The sequence below is a fragment of the Plectropomus leopardus genome, chromosome 5 (assembly GCF_026936395.1).
Source record: "Plectropomus leopardus strain MGB_pleo_1.0 chromosome 5, ASM2693639v1, whole genome shotgun sequence".
NCBI classification, from domain to species: Eukaryota; Metazoa; Chordata; class Actinopteri; order Perciformes; family Serranidae; genus Plectropomus; species Plectropomus leopardus.
Genome location: NC_142180.1, coordinates 14143094 through 14162782, shown reverse-complemented (window position 1 = coordinate 14162782; position 19689 = coordinate 14143094). Strand labels below are relative to the sequence as shown.

The 19689-nt window shown below is 38.6% G+C and overlaps 1 protein-coding gene across 1 annotated transcript in view; it reads right to left on the bottom strand.

Moving 5' to 3' along the window:
* Positions 1 to 17431, bottom strand: part of swt1 (SWT1 RNA endoribonuclease homolog) — a 30249-nt gene extending 12818 nt beyond the window's left edge. The window contains exons 1-15 of the mRNA XM_042483830.2: positions 17337 to 17431; positions 16549 to 16630; positions 14691 to 14764; positions 13455 to 14562; positions 13149 to 13278; positions 12452 to 12553; positions 12072 to 12263; positions 11028 to 11121; positions 10306 to 10541; positions 9711 to 9856; positions 9325 to 9463; positions 6211 to 6350; positions 5772 to 5902; positions 5299 to 5445; positions 46 to 112 (exon numbers count right to left, since the gene is read on the bottom strand). Of these exons, the coding sequence (XP_042339764.2) occupies positions 46 to 112; positions 5299 to 5445; positions 5772 to 5902; positions 6211 to 6350; positions 9325 to 9463; positions 9711 to 9856; positions 10306 to 10541; positions 11028 to 11121; positions 12072 to 12263; positions 12452 to 12553; positions 13149 to 13278; positions 13455 to 14562; positions 14691 to 14764; positions 16549 to 16626 (2784 nt within the window). The 5' untranslated portion in view covers positions 16627 to 16630; positions 17337 to 17431. The remainder of the gene's footprint in view (positions 1 to 45; positions 113 to 5298; positions 5446 to 5771; positions 5903 to 6210; positions 6351 to 9324; positions 9464 to 9710; positions 9857 to 10305; positions 10542 to 11027; positions 11122 to 12071; positions 12264 to 12451; positions 12554 to 13148; positions 13279 to 13454; positions 14563 to 14690; positions 14765 to 16548; positions 16631 to 17336) is intronic.
* Positions 17432 to 19689: the final 2258 nt, after the last annotated feature.

Genomic DNA, 19689 nt, shown 5'->3' with positions numbered 1-19689 from the left:
AAACGGAACCCATCTAATTTGAAACTAATAACAAATGGCACTCACCTCATGAGAGTGGATGATGCCCAGCAGTGTCCGCACTTCCTCTAAACCAGGGGATGAGGACAAGACACTGAGATGGAAAAAATACATATTTTAGAATGAATATGAAGCTTTGAAAGAAGTGCTATTTTCACCATTATCCCAATTTTGCCAGAATTTCTTAATTTGTGAATTTGAACTCGACAATCTTTTGTTACAACCATGGGAAGAGCATTTCAAGAGTAAATTTAATTTTGTTCAACAAGAATTCTTTAAATTCCTTACGCCCTGCTACCCCTTCCTCCAGATACAACCATTTCTTATGAATGTATTTAATCCAAGACAATCTTAAAACATTTAAACATAATTCTTTTTTTAGTTTTGATGCATTTTTGGTTCACATTTAGTCAAAACACACTGAGAACTGAATAAAATGAATACACAATGCTTGAATGTTTTTCAAACTATTCATCCACCCCTTTTGCACACACTCAAACTCAGGCACACACCACTGTCAATAATTTGATTATAGAGGGCTACCCTGAAGGCCAAGGGGGAAAAAATAAAGTAACAGACAAAAAGCGAAAGTAATGACAGCAAAGAGGGGAGGAATAGAAAATGAATTTGAGCAGAGACCTAAATTATCCATATCCACTATCCACAGAATGAGAAAAATGAATGAGAGGAAGACAAAGAGCGATAGTCTGTGTGGAACGAGTCATAGCTCTGCTCAAACATGTGAAAATGAGTCTAGCCATCTCCTAGGCAACGAGACTTGAGCAGCCAAACAGACACATGCATGTGCGTAGATAAGCACAAAAGTGTAGAGATTCACAGAGAGACGTATACAAAGTGAGTGGAAAAGTATTAGCGTTGGATGACTGGACAAATATATAGGCTACCTGCAATGAAATGAGTGTTTCAGTGTTTTTTTTAATATGGCTGTTGTTGTTTCGATTTTTGTCATTTTATTTTGCTAATTTATGGCCTGCCACTGAACAATCTGTGAGAGTCGTTGCTTAGCAAGCAAAGAGACAACGGGGACAACAGCATGTAGAGCCAACATTTTTTTAGGGGTTTATTTCGACCAAACCAGAGCCAGCGGTCGGTGAAACAATGGAAAGACCAACAGAGATGGTTGTAGTGAGATAATTTAAAAATGTAACCAACAGCCCATCCCTTTTTTATATTGTAAATATAAAGATTGTAATATTGTAATATATATTATCAGGCCATCCATCAAGCTGGAGCCAGTTCCAGTTCAGTTGACACCGGGTGAAAGATTTTTTTTTTTTTTTTTAAGATATATTTTTTGGGCTTTTTTGATGCCTTTACTTGATAGGACAGATATAGTGTGAAAGAGAGAGAGAGAGAGAAAGAGAGAAAAGGGATGACATGCAGCAAAGGGCTGAAGCTGGACTCAAACCTGTGGCTGCTGCAGTGAGGACACAGCTTCTGTACATGGGGCGCCTGCTCTACTAACTGAGCCACCGGGCGCCCTGAAAGATGGGGTTTTTAAACATAATTACTGTTATTAATAACTATTTTTATGCCCCAATGTAGTAAAAACATCTATTTATTTTTTTCCTGTAGTCAAGTTTATAATGAACTCAATGTGCTTCACACTATAGCACAAACCCATCCACACATACATACAACTTTCACATAAGGAAATCTACAATATATGACCCAGAACAACAATGCGCCAAAGCCACAGAATTGAGCAAAGCCACACAAACACACACACACACACACACACACACACACACACACACACACACACACACACACACACACAGTGACTACAACCTCGAGAGAACAGCGAGATCTAAAAAGCAGATGCAGTTGCGCAACAACTTGATAAGGGGTTTTTGTGCAGAGTGAACATCTGCACCTTCACCACATTCAGGCCTTTGGATATCAAGTGTCAGAACAATAGAGTCTGCACACTTAAAGCTCCACATGAAAAAAACAACAGTATAATCATACAAACATCCGACTGAAGTTTTGAGGACACTGCTCCTCCTCAGATTAACATCACACAAAGACCTACTCAAGCAGCCACAGGTGTACCATCCGTAGCATGACTTCAAATGACAGATAAACATCCCCTGATGCTTTTAACTAACACAAAGTGAGTACATTGAATCAAAACATACAGATATGACAAAACATCTTGTAATGAAGTACCACCATACTTGTCGTACACAGTCTGGCAAAAACAATAAACAGGAGAGCTGTAGAGGCCTGGGAGGCTGAAGTGGTAATAAAGTACACTTGGGACACATACTTAGGAGTTTAATGGGTTATGATCTGAGAGGCTGTTTTCTCTGATTTATAGCTTCTAAGCTGAAAAAACACTGCACAACTAGGGCATCAATTTATTGTCTTACTCCCATCACATTTTTTTTTCTATTTGTCTTTGAATAAAAATATACAGTCCAAATTCCTATCACTATTTTTAACTGGTTGTTCAGGTTTTGCACAACAAGATGTTTACTGTTCAAATCAACATCATCGATTCATCAGGGAGCTCAACCCACCAACAGAGGACAAAACAAAGCATAGCAGACACATAGCACATGACATAAAGCATGTCTGGAGACATAGCATCACAAGTTTTATAACCATGACGAAGGAACAGGAACGGCAGGACTAAGAAGCGCAGCAATCTAACTGGAATGTAGGGTAGGTGAGAAACGCAGCAATGAGTGATGAGCTGACATCTCAAATGATCTGTCTTGCTTGATGTACTGCTTAAATTAACTAAGTAAAACATCATTAAAAGTGTCACTTTGTTTTTTTTTTTCATGGTCACAACTTATTTTCAAGGTTATTTTCTAGAGCATATCACAGTGAAAGGAAAAGTCCTCTGTACTGGTTTTGTAGGAGTTCAGAGCGACACCAGGATGAAACGCAGGGATCAACACACACTTTGCCCTTTGAATGTCTGAAGTTTATTCTTCCTCGCCCTCAAAGAGACCCAAATGTCACAGTGAATCCCATCTGGGGAATAAATGATGTACTAACTCATAACAGGACCTGATATTTGTGTGATGTTGGGATGTGTGTGAGAAGAGTGCAAAAGAAATTCATAAGGAATAATGAGGACAGATATGTGATATGTGAAGACTTATGTAACCAAATTATTAAAGTCTAGCCATCTTTCTAAAATAGTTATATCATATTCATGGAGCTGAAAGAGTTCTGAATTGTGGGATGTTTTCTTGCATGACAGCTACGTGAATCATCACTGACTTAAAAGGAAACAAGTTGACTGCAAGCAGCGGATGTCAGCTTGAGAAACACGGTGATATCATCAAAGAAGACAGAAGAAGACCACTACATCCATCCAAAGAGCTCCACTGATATGTCATCTAGCAATGGCATTAATTCTTCATGGTGGAAATCCTTCACTGCACTTAACCAAAGATTCACTCAGCCACTTGTCCCTTTGTGATTACTACTGTGCCTGCTGTATGATGTGTTCAAATCTGTGTCAAATGTAAGCATGTACAAATATTTTCAGGTGACACTCAAAGCCCAGTTGTACAGCCTACAGGAGGTGAAGAAATCTCAGGGATAACTGTTAGCATTTGTGAGAAACTTAACAGTGCTACAGTGTAACACTGTTTGTTGCGTCATGGGAGAGGTGATAAGGCAAAGCTACAAGGTCAAGCAGATTAACACTACTAACACTACATGCCAAATAGGCCTGAGAGCTGAGAGCATACAACGCACACACAGGAAGGCGTGGGCAGTTGAGGACAGGTGAAGGACAGTTTAGTGGGGCTTCTTAGAGGGGCTGGCTGTTGAGACAAAGGTGATACTCTTGCGAAGGAATGAGGAGGGTTAATCCAAGGGGTTTAATGGTGTTTCTCAAACTTTTTGTGTCAAGGACCCCTAAATCGATACACATTAGGTCAAGGACCTCCATGTGATAAGATTTGGCTTTAGGGACTGTCATCTGAAAAGATTTTGGTTGTTACATATGACTAAAACCAGAATTTTATAGTAGTCAACTAAAGTTGAGGAGATAACTACGGAGGAAGTATAACTTCTATTCAGAATAGTCACTCTTATGACTCTTACTCACATTGGGCTCACTTCTATGGACCGTTTCACTGAAATTGTATTGCTAGACAACAGCTTAGGTTCACATTTGCTTCCTGTCAGCTGATGTCAGTCATATACATGACGGAACATTCCAAAAGGAAAAACAAAAAGATCAATTGAGAGTGCTTATGCTATTGAAACAGTCTAATGTCAATGAAATAGTAAAAATACACTATTCCCCATTTTTTTCTGGGGACACCCTGGGACTCCTTCAAGGACCAGTGGTTTATTGAAGATGGACAAGAGGGGATGATGAAAAGAGATCGACACAATAATTATGAAGAGTTTTCAGAGAGGCAGCCTGAGGTGCCACATGAATTCCTGCTCAGAAATTTCTTTGAAGACTTTCATTATATTCTCCTCCAATACTTTCATGGTTAGGTGCCCAGACTTTACAAACCCACTGAGGATTAGATCTGTAACACATTTTGCATTTACAGCCATGGCAATAAAGTTAAACTGTTGCATACGAGACCTGGCTGCAACAGAGAGGAAGAAAGGAAGAATAGGAGATTATACCGTCTGTGTTTTGCTCAAACAAATTTTCTGACACTTGTGGGCAGTGGAAAGTATCTGTCAACACAACACTAATAAATCATCAACTTCTAAGTTGATATGGCAAACTTGTGAGTGAATAGTTTGTATTTACACACCCAACAACAATATAATTCATTTGGAGACATGTCTGACCCCTTCCCAAAAGTAAGTCAAGTATTTCCTCTCCTTTTAGCTCTGTTTTTGGTCTCAACATCTCCTAAGGGTAATATCTGGTTGTTTGGCTGCTGATTGCTCCACTACAATCACCAGTCATTTGCTAACTTTGTTGGGCAGGTAGTGTACAGTTAGTTTCTGGAGCTTTTTTGCTTTCTCTGGCTGAAAACAACATAAATCTAAAACAAATAGCTAAAAATATTTTTTAAACCTCTGTGGAGCTGGGGGGAACTGCGGTGTCGGATGATAAGTAACCGCCTTTCACACACAAGTTGTCATGTAATTAATTAATAAAATAAAAATATTGAATACAGCCTCTTCAGCAAAAATGACCAAAGTGAATAGACTGCATATAAACTGACACAGACAGCTAGTGGCTAACAGGCAGAGAAGCAGAATATCTGGTGGTCTGTTGAGAATGACAGCAGTGATGTGAGTGGGCTGAGATACCTGCTGAAGGCTTGGAGCAGCTGCGAGACCATCGAGGACAGTTTGTATAAACACACCAAGGCGTCCTGTGGTGGTGGAGGACCTCCCACTGGCTGAGTGCTCTGCATGGTGTGATGGTCAAAGCCCAGAGCTTTAAACACTTCCAAGCTGAAACATGACAGAAAAAAATGACCTTAGGGATCAAAATAAACAACCTCTAAAGTTTTGTTGTTGTTTCTGCAATCTTCTCCCCATTTACTCTTCTTTCTATTAGCACAAGTGTTGCAAAAGTCCTCGCTCACTGTAAAGAATGGGTCTTCTCAAAACACAGAATAAATTTTAAATGCAAGTTGACATAAAATTCCACTAAAAACAAAGTCCCTCAAGAAAAGCATGGCATTTTATAGCAAAAAATTGTAAAAACATTATCCTCAACTGTTATCTGCACAACAATCATCCCAGCACTGCATCAGTCAAATCCCATTTACACCCACCTTATTTGACACACATTACACCAGATGTTCTCAAACACAGCCCACACTTCCTGGTGAGAGACCTGAGCAGACGTGGGTTGTTTGTCTTCATCTTCATCATTCATGACAACATCACAGGCAGGAGATTCCCACTACACAAACACACAGATGTAGCTATAAAATCCAACAGCGTCTAACATGAAACTGCATCCCACTGTCTGAGTAACTATTGTTTTGGTAATCATTTTAAGCTCATTTAAATCCTCAAAAGAATAGATTTCCTTCAAGTGTTAGCTGGGAATAAACACAGCACATGGCTAAAACAGAGTACAAAAAAATTTTGTGTGTGTCTTTGCATTCCTAGAAAAGGAGCTGACTGTTTGAACGGATCAGAAGTGGAAAACATTTGAGATGTGAGTGCATGGAGTACACTTAAACTTCAAAATTACTACTAGCTGACCTGTGGATGTAGCTTATTGTAAATGTTGGCCATTATGGAGATGGCAGTGGGAACACGGCTTGAGCTTTTCCCAAACGCTTTCACAAGCTCCTTGGCTTCCTGTAGGGCTGTTGAGGTGGAGCTACAATCTGCTGTATTACCTGAGAAAACACATGATAGATAGAGGTGAACCATCATATTTGTGACAGTGGATGCACATAAAGGTATACATAGATGTTTTGTGTGTATAACCTTCTGAGAAGTGTTATAAATATACAGGTGGAAAACAAACGAGGCAAAGTGGTGTGTGCCAAAAACAAGTCAGCTCAGACTGACTGTGAGCTTGTATGTGTGTGTGTGTGTGTGTGTGTTTCTTATGTCTGACTCAGTTTACTTTTGCTACAATGAATACCTGAAAGTACATAATATTCCCTTGGTAATGGGTCTTCTAAGGGGGGTCTGCGACCCCTAGGGGATCCTCCAAGTTACTGCAGGGGGAACCGCCAAGTTATTGTTTGACAATTTAATTTGCTTTAATTGAAAATAATTTAAAATGTGTTTGAAAACATTGTATTTGTAAAGATATATTGGCCTATTTGTAAAAAAAACCCAAAAAAAAACAAGCAAACAAACCTTTTAATTTAAAGTACACAACATGACTGAGGAGCTAACTGCTACCAATGAATCCTTGCACAGTCATGTTAGCGCGCCACCTCTAAATCACTGTGTGGCACCTGTCCGTTACTGCAAGGCAAGTTAGTTAGGTAACAGTTAAGAATATTTAAACATATTGGCCAATTAACTGTATTATTATTCCAAGTGTACAGACATTCTTGTGAGCCACACTGGATCATTTTGTAACTTTTCAAGCAAGAGACTGACATACCGTCTACCTCAGAAACAAAAATGATGTATGAATATATAAGTCTGCCCATAATTATTACTTTAATAGCTTTGTATTGTATGCACCATAAAAGGGTATGTTTATACATGGCACTTTAGGCCTCCCTACACCTTATCATAGGTCCAGTTTAATATACATCTAAATTTTATACAGTATATGTGTTACAGTGTCCCTGTCTTTTTTCAACTAGAAAAACATTGAAGACCCCTGCGTTCTGGCCGTAACCATAACAGATAAATACCTATCCATAACCCTTAACCTTAGTGCAACCTAAGCAGCTATCAATACACAGTAAAATGTGCCAAAAGTTGGGTGAGCATTCCTATCGAAGCCCAGCATTCATGTTAAATGTTGTTTTGACCCATCACATAGACCTGTAGTGGTATGACTGGGCCTTCATAACTAACATCCCGTAGTGGGTGCTGGATCCAAGATAAACCAAAATGTGGAAAGATATACTGTAGGTCTGCACACTGGGGAGCTCCCCTTTAAGGATTTTATTCTGAAAAATAACTGATGTTTCGAGCCAAAACGCTCTTCTTCAGACTTAACCCTATGAAAGGTGACACAATTCACTAACACTGACATGAGTTACCTTTAAGCAAATCTAACTCTAGAATTAAAATTCAATAGAGCTTTTGTCACTTTTTAGGAAGCTGTGGAAGGTCTGTCCTCACAAGTGTGGCTAGAGCTGACTGCACACACACACTCACAGCCTGCTTAAAGGAGACCAGAAAACTGCACGCAGTACTTTTCCATTCCTAGATTTGTTCTTAGCCTCACATACAGTTTATCCCTCCTTCCATTCCTCCACCTTCTCCTCCTCCTCCTCCTCCTCCTCCTCGTCCTACTCTCACAGTCCTGGCAAAGCGCCAGTCTGCGTGGTACCGAGAAATCCAGAATCATGTTAGTGTACCAGGGATACACAGAGCAAGAGCGAAAACTCCATTGTTTTAGCTATTAACATTCTTGAAGGGATTAAAAATCATTGTGTCGCTGTTGTAGCAGTCACCCCCGCACAGGTGGACAGAGAGACTGAGTGAAAGGCTGACACGCCCACACATAGGCAGGCATACAGGCACACACACATGCACGCACATAGTATCACAGCATTGTAATTAGATCCAGTGATGAGATCGAGAGCAAGAAGTGCTGCAGAGGACGACTCAGCATCTTTCTGACACACATCGGTGTGTCCTGTTTTAGCAGATGACCTGATTCTGAATGTAGTTCTGTGGGGTTCTAGCGCAGTGCAGAACAGACCACGTCATCCCCCAGTGGAGTAAGGGTTTTATCTGGGGGATGACTCAGTATATCTCAACACCACTGTCCAGAGGAGAATAAAAGGAAAAATGCTGCTCAGCTTTCAGTCCTAAAACTGTTGCAGTGTGACTATTATCTTTGAATTTAGACACCTCTGGAACTAAGCATGGTGGTGTTAAATTTTATGCTCTTGTATCTTAGGTAGTATCTCAAGTTTAGTGTTTTTTAATTTTTTTTTTAAATTTATTTTCAGAATCTATTTTTCACATTCAAAGGAAGATTAAAATGTGCTCCTGGGAAACAAGCATCAAATGTTCTCATCTACCGTATGTCACATTGTCAAGCCTTTTCAAATCCCAGCAACAGAGAAAAATGAAACTATGAAAGAGGTTCATTCTCAGTAAGTGGATGCACTGCACACAATGGAAGCCAAATTAGAAATCACAGTTTATGGAAATACAGCTATAAAGAAGAGCTCATTTCTAAACTAACCAGATTTATCTGTGCAAACAATGTGGAAAACGTTGTTTTTTTTCACTGAGTTACACATTACATTTCTTAAGTTACTGTGCAACTGTACACTGAGTGCTCAGGGGTTTGGACTGTGGCCAAGACAGACAAGACTGTTCATAGTAGCCTACATGTAGAGATATCTAACTGACCAGATGATCCACTGTTATCTGTTTGTTTTGTTTTTTCTTTTCCAGCTGTTATGACACATTTAGACTTTATTGTAAAATAAAGTTGACTGTTGAGTTAACCTTGAGGATGGTACACGTCATACACAGTTCTGAACAAAAGTTCCAAAGACAACTGAAAATTGCAACAAAAACTGCAACAAAATATAATTAAAGAAATATACAAAATCATATTAAAGAATCACATACTTTATAAATATGTTATCATTAGCTGATGGCTGAAAACCACTGATATACATAATGCCATTTTGCCATCTTCCACCTACATACCTGAGTTGAAGAAGTCAATAAGATGTAAGACGGTTTGCAGCTTCCTCCGTGGAACAATGCTCCCAAAGACGGCAATCCAGTGCTTTTTCAAACACTGCAGGACATCTTGAAGAGTCCAGGGTGGTTTAAGATGAACTATCTGTCAACAGAAAAAAAACCCACAATGAACAAAAGCCAACATAAAAAGAAAAAATTTTGCAATGTTTAAAATGAAACAATTTTTGGCACCTACGACACATAACACTCAAAATCAATTACAGTAAACTCATGTAAAGAGTAAACCAAAGTACACACTTTTAAATCACTTCATGAATGCTGGACATATAAGTTCTCCATGTTTTGAATGCATTTAGAAACAGCAATAACAATATGTAACACAATCTCACTTCTAGCCAGAGGTCATCGTAAGCGGCCTTCATCTCCACCTCTAACACATCAGAGAGCACCTCTCGCAGGCAGTCTTCTAGTTCAGAAACACTGCTGGGGTCCCAGTTTGTCTTCTCTTTATCCTCACTTTTGCTCAGCCACTTATCTGTGCTCAGTTAAATACATACATATCGTGTATGAGTAAAGATACCAAATAAAAACATAATGCAGGATAGCAGTTATTTCTTACACAATATGTCTGTATGTGCAGCAAAAAAGAGAGCAGTGGCATATCAACCAAAACACACTGGGTAATATGGCAACATTTCTCTGCAGATGCAGCTTCCAGTGGAATACTAGTAATAACTAATGGTGTGTGTGTAAGGGCGACAATTTTATTTTTTATTCTCATTTCATTTTTGTTTGTTAAAACAACACCTGAATTAAATACCCAGTATGGATGGACTTGAAGTGAGGCAAAGAAAACATGGAAACCGGAAGGGGTGGTGAGACATGGCAAATACATGGATGGTATGCGTTGTTCACTCACAATGTGATGTAATATGGCAAGTAATTTCCTGTTTTGCAAGACACACACATTTATCTCTGGCTCACCGTTCTCTTCTACAGAAAGGCCTGTTCTCTCATGACTGTGTGGCTGCAACGATGTAGAGCTCCTGCTCTGCAATGATGATGAGACCTGAGGGCTGATGTGGGGCAGCATGGGCGTCTTAATGTTTTGTGGAGGATGAAAGTCATGCCTGGAGCTTCCAACCTCTGCCTCCAAATCACTCTTGCTGAGGGCCTTCACCCCACTCAGGAGAGCCTTACTGCATAGGTTCTTATCATTACTAGAGAGGAAATAGGGAATAGCATGTTTTGTTTATAAATCAGGTACAAATCACATTAAGAGACATTTATTTTACAGAAGCCTGGAGGTTTAGTGGCTCACACCAAATCCAGAATTATCTGGCATGTCGCTGTGCAACCCTAATCGAATGCCTACTTGCTAATTTTTCCTTTAATTTAGCAAAATGATCAATGACAGTGTCTGGAAATAATGCCAGTTGGAGAAATAGGTCAAAAGTAAAAAGAAGGTGAGACAATACAATAGCCACTCTACAATGTAAGCCGAAAAAAAAAAATCCCTGAACTAAACTACCCGAGCTCAGCACATCTATTCTTGCCTAATTACTCTGTCTGGCCGTCTCTTTCTCTCATCCCGACTGGAACTATCTGGCTGGGCCCACTCACAGTCACATGCATGTGCATTATTTGCAGAGGACACAGACTCTGCAGCAGCAGCACTGTATCAAAGGGGGGGAGGGGGGACTCACGTGCATAGAATGAGAGCACACTCTGGGTACAGACTCTGGTATTGCAGGCAGCACTGCAGCACCCTGTCATCATTATTCTCGGCATTCAGACCATCTGGGGACAAGGAGGTACAAAGAGAACGAGGAAGGGAAAGGAAGACAAGAGTGACAGAGAGAACCAAGACAGTCTGTATGAGGACAAAGAGACATGTTTAATTCATGACACTGATACCACATGGTGAGCATGTTGCCATGCGGTACAACAGAGTGTATTTTCTTTTAAAGAAGATTCAAAGATGAAAACAAAAGATGGAAATTTTAGCTCTATTTCAAGAAACGCACTGGATACTTATACACTCCATAAATACTCTGCTGGAGTTTATCACACATCATTTTGAAAAGAACTTCATACCACTGATAAAAAATTAATGTCTGATTAATTTATATACAGCTAAGAAGTGGTAGGTTACCCTGTTCATGGGTGAAACCTGCCCTTGAGATATGCTATGTATGCTATTAATACTGGAGTTCTGCAGCTTACTAATAGTGCCACCTAGTGTGCATGTTAATATAGGGCACGGATGTATGGTAAACTCTGTTGCTGTGTTTTAAATAATGTACAGTAAAAGTAGTCCTATGTAAGTGCATTTATGCAATTGCATCAACAGTTAGTAACTCATGGAATAGCATTTTGTAATCTCCCACACCTCAAACACTGTACCATGCTTAATGATTGACTTCCAAAGATACTGGCTTTAATTGCAGAAAAAAAATCATATAAATTCATTATAATGTAATATATTTGAGGTCAATGACCACTCAGTTTTTACAGCTTAAGAGAGAGCTGGAGTGCCAGTATGAAAGATGGATTATTCTACTGTGATACATTTACTCACAGAGATAGCAGACACTTTCCCTTTAAGTGTTTTTTGTTTTGCCTGCAGTTTCTGCAATGTTTATGTTTCTCTTTTCTTACCAGGGATGATTTATATTGGCCTTTTCAGCCATCATGTTTGATAACACCCAACAGTTCCCAGTAAAAGTTTTCCTTAAATCAGCACTCACTGCTGCTCTCAGCGGCCTGCTGCATAGACTGCCCCCACAGGTGAGGTTCCCGGCTCTTCAGAGAGCTGTAAATGTATGAGATGGCAGGAGTTGCCAGGTGGGCCACAGAACCTGACAGGCCTCTTCCCCTTTTTAGGGAGTCCAGCTCCTGCAGCACCACCCAGGGGATCAGGACTACAGGAGACACCAGGGCTAAAAGGGGAGAAAGCAACAAGTGATGATTCCATATTTCATAAGTGTATTTCATCATGGCTAGAAGTAAACCCTAAAATGTTAACTGGATATTTTTTATATTGGCATGTTATATCATTCTATAACATATGAAATAACCACAAATCACTTTACAAGAAACTTCACATATTAAAACAGTTTTAAAAAACCTCCAAGGCCGTGAGATGTGATCATTTTCACATAATCCAGGTCACTGAGGAGAATGTTGGTGTCCAAAACAAGGATTAGATCTTGATGGGGAGGCTGTTTACCTGTAAAAAAGACAAGTGTATAGTAAATAGTTTTCTTGTTGATTGTCAGAGTTTAACAGCTGAATTAAATAAATCAAATTGTACAGAGCGGGAAAAGCTTAGTGCCGTTGAAGGCTGCAGGTCTGAATTCTTTCTTTTATTAAACAGAACTTTGTTGCGACATTGTTATGAGACCTCATGTTTTATATGGGACTATTTATCTTTTACACATCCTCTGTGGGCCTGCTTTTTAATCTAAACATTTTTTAAAAAATCTTCCAGGACAAGAAGGAAACCCACTGGTTCCAGAAACCAATAAAGATAAGAGAATAAAGAATCTAGTTAGAGATGAACATCTTCAACCTTTAAACTTCATATTTCTTATTTTGTTAAAATTTTAATGTATCATACTGAGGCAAAAGCAAACGTTTTTCAAATTATGGATCATGTTTCATTTCAAGGACATTAAATATGAGGCCATTACAAAGCATACAATGTTTAACTTAACTTATAGTGCCTCCATGTGGTCATTTAAAACAACATTGCACAAGAAGTTCATATTCCACTCTAATGACGAGGGTGATAAAGCATCTACCAGTAAAACAATAAAACTTACATTGTGTGTCTGCACCTCTCTCTTCTGAAGGGTCTATTTCCATACAGGTAAGTTCTCCATAGCTTTGCATGACATTTACTTCCAATCTCTTCTCTGAGCGGGCAAGATGAAGCTCTTCCACTACTTGCATCTATAGAAAAACACATTTTTAAAAACAAACAAAACACAAACACTGCCTCCCTGCCATTCTGAACCACTGCAACATCAAAATCTTGACGTATTACCAGACAAAACTTATTAGAATGATTTCTAGCATAAAAATTGACTTGTTCAGATTAAATTAATTATGCTCATTTTATTTTATACCTGATCGTACCACGGCTCAGTGAGAGTATGGGGCGTCACTGGGACTGGGCTTGATGAAGACAGCTTCTTATCTTGTCCTTCAGATGAAAAACTAGGTGTAATATCCAAACCACTGTGAACTTGTTGGACAGTTTCCTGCTTAGAGTTGCTTGTTGAGGCCCTGGAGTCTGAAAGCTCAGTTTCATGTTTGAGGTTTCTGTTTGTAGAAGTGGCATCATTATTCTCACTGGTATTATCTACTGGCCTTGGTTGAACCTTTTTTGGTATCTTAAAATGAATAGGTAGAGGTGATGCTACAGAAGATATTTGTTGCTGAGCAGATGATGATGATGATGATGATGATGATGATGATGATGATGATGACTTAGCTGTCTTACAAATCACTGATGTGACACTCCGTGGGATTAAGGTGACTTTCTTCACTGCATTTGAGCTACTAACTGAGGTAGTGTGCTTGGCTGGAGGGGAGGAATGCTTTGTGGTCGAAGCAGAGGAGGTTTTTGCTTCTGTGCACAAGCTCCTTTTGGCCTTACTTTCCTGATGTCTTTGGCACAACCTCTCAAACAGTTCTGTTTTCTTCTGCCACTGAGAATCTTTGGAGTGGGAGGAGGTCTTGCTTGGTTCCCTGGTCTTGATAGTGCTGCTGTCATCGCCAGACCTTGGTGGTTTCTCAGTTCTGCACCTCCTCTTCAGCACATCCTGCCTCTGTTCTTTCTGCTCAGCTGAAACCAAACGGGGACTCATTAGGGCCTCTTTTGATTTGGATGGGCTCCTCCGGGAAGACTTTTCATCGAAGCTGCCTTTAGACGTCTTGTCTGTTCTTGGAGGAACTGCATCTGCACTGTTGGTACGTGAGGGTTTTGAGGATTCCCTTCCCACAGTCTTACTCCCACGGCCAGCGTCATCTTTCCTTGAAATATCATGTTTTGCTTTACTAGAGCCTTTTTCTCTATGGAATGGCATTCTACACTCTTCTTTCTTAATAACTGGTTTCTGGTCTGTTGCTTGTGTTCTTGCCAGTCTGTAGACAGGCTTCTTGATGTGGCGGGTGCTTTGGGAAACATCTTTAACTGAAGGAGAAGCACAGTTTTCCTGTTTTGCTGCACGGCTAAATGTAGAAGAACAGAAGAAATATCACAGTCAGAGATAATTAACAAAAAATTCATGTCAGGGAATGATGTTCAACTACATAATATCAACAATTAGTTGGTATACATCAAGTATACTGGTGCTAACCTCTCCTGACTTTTTACATCTTGCTTCCTCTTGCTACTTTTGCGATTCTTGGTAAGATCTTCTTCCTGTGATGACTGAAAACATGGGGGACATTCAATCTCGTGTGAACAGCTTGTTAGAGTTCAGCACAGACCCTTGATGACAGAAACAAATACGGATGGCTGGTATTTTCATATATATGGTCAGACTACAGTTGAAACTGTAATATTTTGATAATAATATAATAACAATAAATAATATATATATATAAAATAAATATACATATATATATATATATATATATATATATATATATATATATATATATATATATATATATGTTAAAAGCAACACAATTGCTTTTTCCAACTTTTCACGAGTTTGGGGGTTTTGGACATTTGATTGGACAAAAAGGCAATTTGGATACCACTTTTGGCTTTGGGAAATTGAGAAGGGTATTTTTCAGTGACTGACATTTTATGAATTAAACAACTAACTGAGAACACAATCATCAGATGAATAGATAAAGTAAATGCTTGTTGCAAACAACATGATATAATTTATATTTGTCAGAGTCAGAGATATTGCTATGTCCTTTATACTGTAGTAGCTATCCTATTGATACCTGTTCGCGGTCTATTGAAGGCAACACTGCAAATCAGTAAGGACTGTTATAAAGCTTTTAATTTTAGATGATTTTTGCATGAATGTGATGACTCATTTGATTTGCACAAAACATGAACAGAATAATACAAAGGAACAATAGCTCCACTAATTTTCATCACATCTATATTTTATCATAATATATAGTGACACCATGGTATTGAAATTACATATAACTGTATGAATGAATGACTTAATTACTAACCAAAACTAAAAACATATTATAAATAAACAAAATAAAAGTGCGGTATCCGAAAAGGTATAGGTAGAAGTAAAACACACACACACACACACACACACACACACACACACACATATATAACTTATATATCTCAACACCCTTTCTCACTTTTTTTCTTTTAACTCATATATTATGTCAACTGATAGGATGATTTTTTGGGATGACTTCTTCAAGGATGGAGATACTGGTTGAAGCTTCAATCTGGAAATGTTTATTACGAGTAAAAGTATAAGTATACGATCATGATTACAATTACAATGAATACAAGTACAATAAAATGGGCATGAATACAAAGACAAATACAAGACAAATACAAAGATGAATACAAAGACGAATACAAAGACGAACTAAGACGACGATGAACTACAAACAAACACGAGTACAACGAGCGCTCGAGACAAGACTAAAAGCAGACTAACTGACACAAAATATAGACAGCTGGCTGACACAGATCACATGGAGAGGCAGTAGTATTTATACAATGCTATGATGTAGATGGTAGGTAGCACTTATTAACATGTCTGGTGCTAGAGTTCCTTGAGAAATGAGACATGTATTTGTGTTGCTAAATTTACTGGCACTGGTCCATCTCAGGTATCCATGGTCAAAATAACTTGTAGGCACTAAGAGTTTGGCATATATAGGTATGTGTTTACTTGAGGCAGATACACACTTCTTAACTACCTATGGTAGATGCATAATCATAAACATTCATACTAACAGTAAAAAAATTCCAAATTAATTTACAACTAGTATACAAACAACTATCCCCAGTTTCCTTACCACTTACCCAATTAAATACATAAAAAACGATCCCGGGTTTATTTCCAGTCCAAATATCCCACAGTGTTACAAAATAAATATCAATAAATATAACATCCCCTTACACAACCTTTACTCATCTATATACCTGTCAATTAAATATAGTATGTTATCCACATGGAACATTAGTAAACATGCTGAATGCCTTCTTACCTTATCATCTTCTTCACTTGAGGATGACGATGACTTCTTGCGCTTTCTCTTTTTTGCCTTTTTTGACTTTTTAGACATTTTCCTATGAGAAGTGATTTTAAATGGCAGACATAGTATTTAGTGACTAGGCAACATCCTTACAGAACAATCCATTTTGATTGTCAGCAACACCTTCTTTGGCACCTACCTAGTGTGCACCTATAGCTATATCTATATAAAACAGAATTAAACTTCTCTTGAAGAGGGACTAGGAAATGCAAATTTTAATTTGAATAAAAACAAACCCTAAAATTAACGGTAAGTGCTTAAATGACATGTCAACAAGGCTTCCTGCACTTTCAAATTGTGTCACGCGAACTGAACTGGTTAGTTCCAGTTTTTGTCTCTCGTGTAACTGGTCGCTAATCAATGTAATCAATTTAAAGTACAAACCGCTTGTTTAATACAAGAGGAACAAAATGGGGCTAAAACTGTGCTATGAAACAAACATAACAATATCTTATGTTTTAGAAAGCATCGTATTAAACCAATTTCTGGTGTAATACTATAGAATATAAACTGTAAAATACACAACACGGTACAGACACCTATACGCTTAAGTTAAATGTCACAGTTAGCTAACTTAAGCTAACGCTAGCTGCTTAAAAAAACACACACAATAAAACCGCTACAGTACAAACTAATTCTCTTTTTTTAATGTCTGAAACGTTCGCGTGCGTCCCTGCAGTCGTATAAAGCATGTTTGGTTGGAATAAATTTGTAATTCACAGAAAAGTAGATTGACTTACTCCAATACCGACGGCTTTCCAAAACATCCGCTGCTCTTCCGCCTCTTTCTTCTTCTACTATTACTGCCTCTTCTGGTTGCCACATTACCGCCACAGACTGGACTGGAGTGTGCGCGCCCGGTAGTTGTTGGGATAAATGAACTGTTGTCCTGTATGAGAAGATACCCAAAGCATGCAAATATGTGAGTGCTCTAAAGACAAAGACAGACGCAGTCATTCGTAATGGAGGAGAAGATAGTATAAGGTCTGTGAGAAGGAGTCAGTGTCTGCCTGGGTAGGTTATCTTGACAGCTTTACACAAACACATTCTTTTCACCATGGTCACACCACATTTAAGGCTGTACAGCAGACAGGTCAGTAGTTTTCCCTCCTTATACATTACCTTTCACAATACAACCAGAAAGTACAATAATACACCAGAAGGTTAGCGTGCTAGACATGTCTGAGGGAGTTTGGACACCAGCAAGTCTGTTAAATTCATTAATAACATGAACTATAGAGGTAGTCTGTGCCAGGAGTTGAACTGTACTGTATATTTTTTTGTTACACTGTATTATTGCCCATGGAAGTATTTTAAATATCTACATGTTCGGCTGACTGGCTGAGCATCAACTGAAAGTCTGTCTAGGTCACACATATAACCCAATTATTTGATAAATTGGAAGATTAATAATTGAACACAGGAAAAGTAGAAAACAAAAACAATAAAAACTAGGGGTGTGAATCTTTCAGTATCTCAAGATTCGATTCAATTTTGATTCTGGGGGTCACGATTCGATTCAGAATTGATCCTCAGTTCAAAGTGATTTCCAATTCAAACTTGATTCCCGATTCAAAATGTAGGAGGTGTAATTTCAGGATCTACTCCAGTCTGTTTTGCCAGTGGCATATTATGATATGAAAGCAAAGTGTGTATGAAATTATGGTGGTTTTATTATGTACAAGCTGTTTTGTTGTAGAATACCTTTCTACCTTTCTGTTGGGAATTGGAAAGTGAAAAATAAACATTGTAATTATTATAGTTCAAAAAATGGACACGCTTTTTAAAAAAGTCCCATCTTTTTTTGTTTGTTTGTTTTTTTGTTTTTTGCAGTTGTTTTCGTTTCCCATTATCTGTGCCATTTTGCAAAGCAGCTCCTATCTGTGAAGATGCAGAGGGCCACATCACACTCCTGACACTTCAGAGAGGGGCCTGATTCTCCTGCCTGCTCTGCCTGCAGTCAACACAGTTTATATCCATATGAGACCCTGCTGCTTGTTAGACTGTCTCCTGATCTACCCATGTCCCATTATTATTATAGGGACTACCAGAGTTTATTCTAATGCATGAGGCGCTACCAATAACAGAGATAGTCACAGCAGGATTAGGCCAATCACAGTGCAGTTTGCTCCAGATGACGTATGGCATACGTAGGCGGATACAAAGCGTCGTACCGTCTTCCGATTGGTGGACAAGACCAAACAAACCTCTGACCTCTCCATGGAAGAATTGGAAACCAATATGGCGTATAGCATCGATGCTAATGTACTCTTATCATCGAAATATGGATAAATATGGACGGAAGACACCCAATATCGGATCTGTCATTATGTTTTTATTGAACAAGTTCCTGAAAAAACATCCGGATTCCCAGGCTGGATACTGAGGCTTCTAAAAGAGCTACGATGCATCAGAGACATCCCTCTGAACGGCACACCCGCCAGCTTTCACTGGCGAAGACAGTAAGGCGATCTGACAAACGGTCTCAAAATTATTAAGACTTTTCTAATTGATAAAATTTTTTAGAGGGTTAAGAATAGACTATATTTAGTAAATATGGTCGACGTGTAGGATTTTTGAGTCGATTTTGAATCGTTAAAAACGAGAATCGAGATTCTCTTGATAATCGATTTTCCCCCCCACCCCTAATACAAACCCTACTGCTTATTCCACTTCTGCCTTCTCAGTGTCTCTGCACCGTCATTGCAGCCAGGGAATGACTAAAATGGCACTGTAGCTGCACTTCCTCCTTCCTTTATATAGTATAGTATAGTATAACATCACATTTTTACCTAAGTCCCAAGGGCTTCCTTAAAGGCACAGATTATGAATACAGACTGTGTGCCTTTCTCTGCCGACTGATTGTTTTGACACTTCACAGTTTATAGCTCCTACACCTGCTTTAAAAGCATGAAAATCTGATTTTATTTTATGTGTGTATGTATTATGTGTGTATGTGTATGTATTAATTACAGAATATTTAAACAAAGGCATAGAAAGACACCACTATAAAGTAATTCACTTATAAAGCATATAATAAATGAAACAAGTTTGTTTTTTAAAAAAAATAAAATAAAAATTGAGTGCCATACA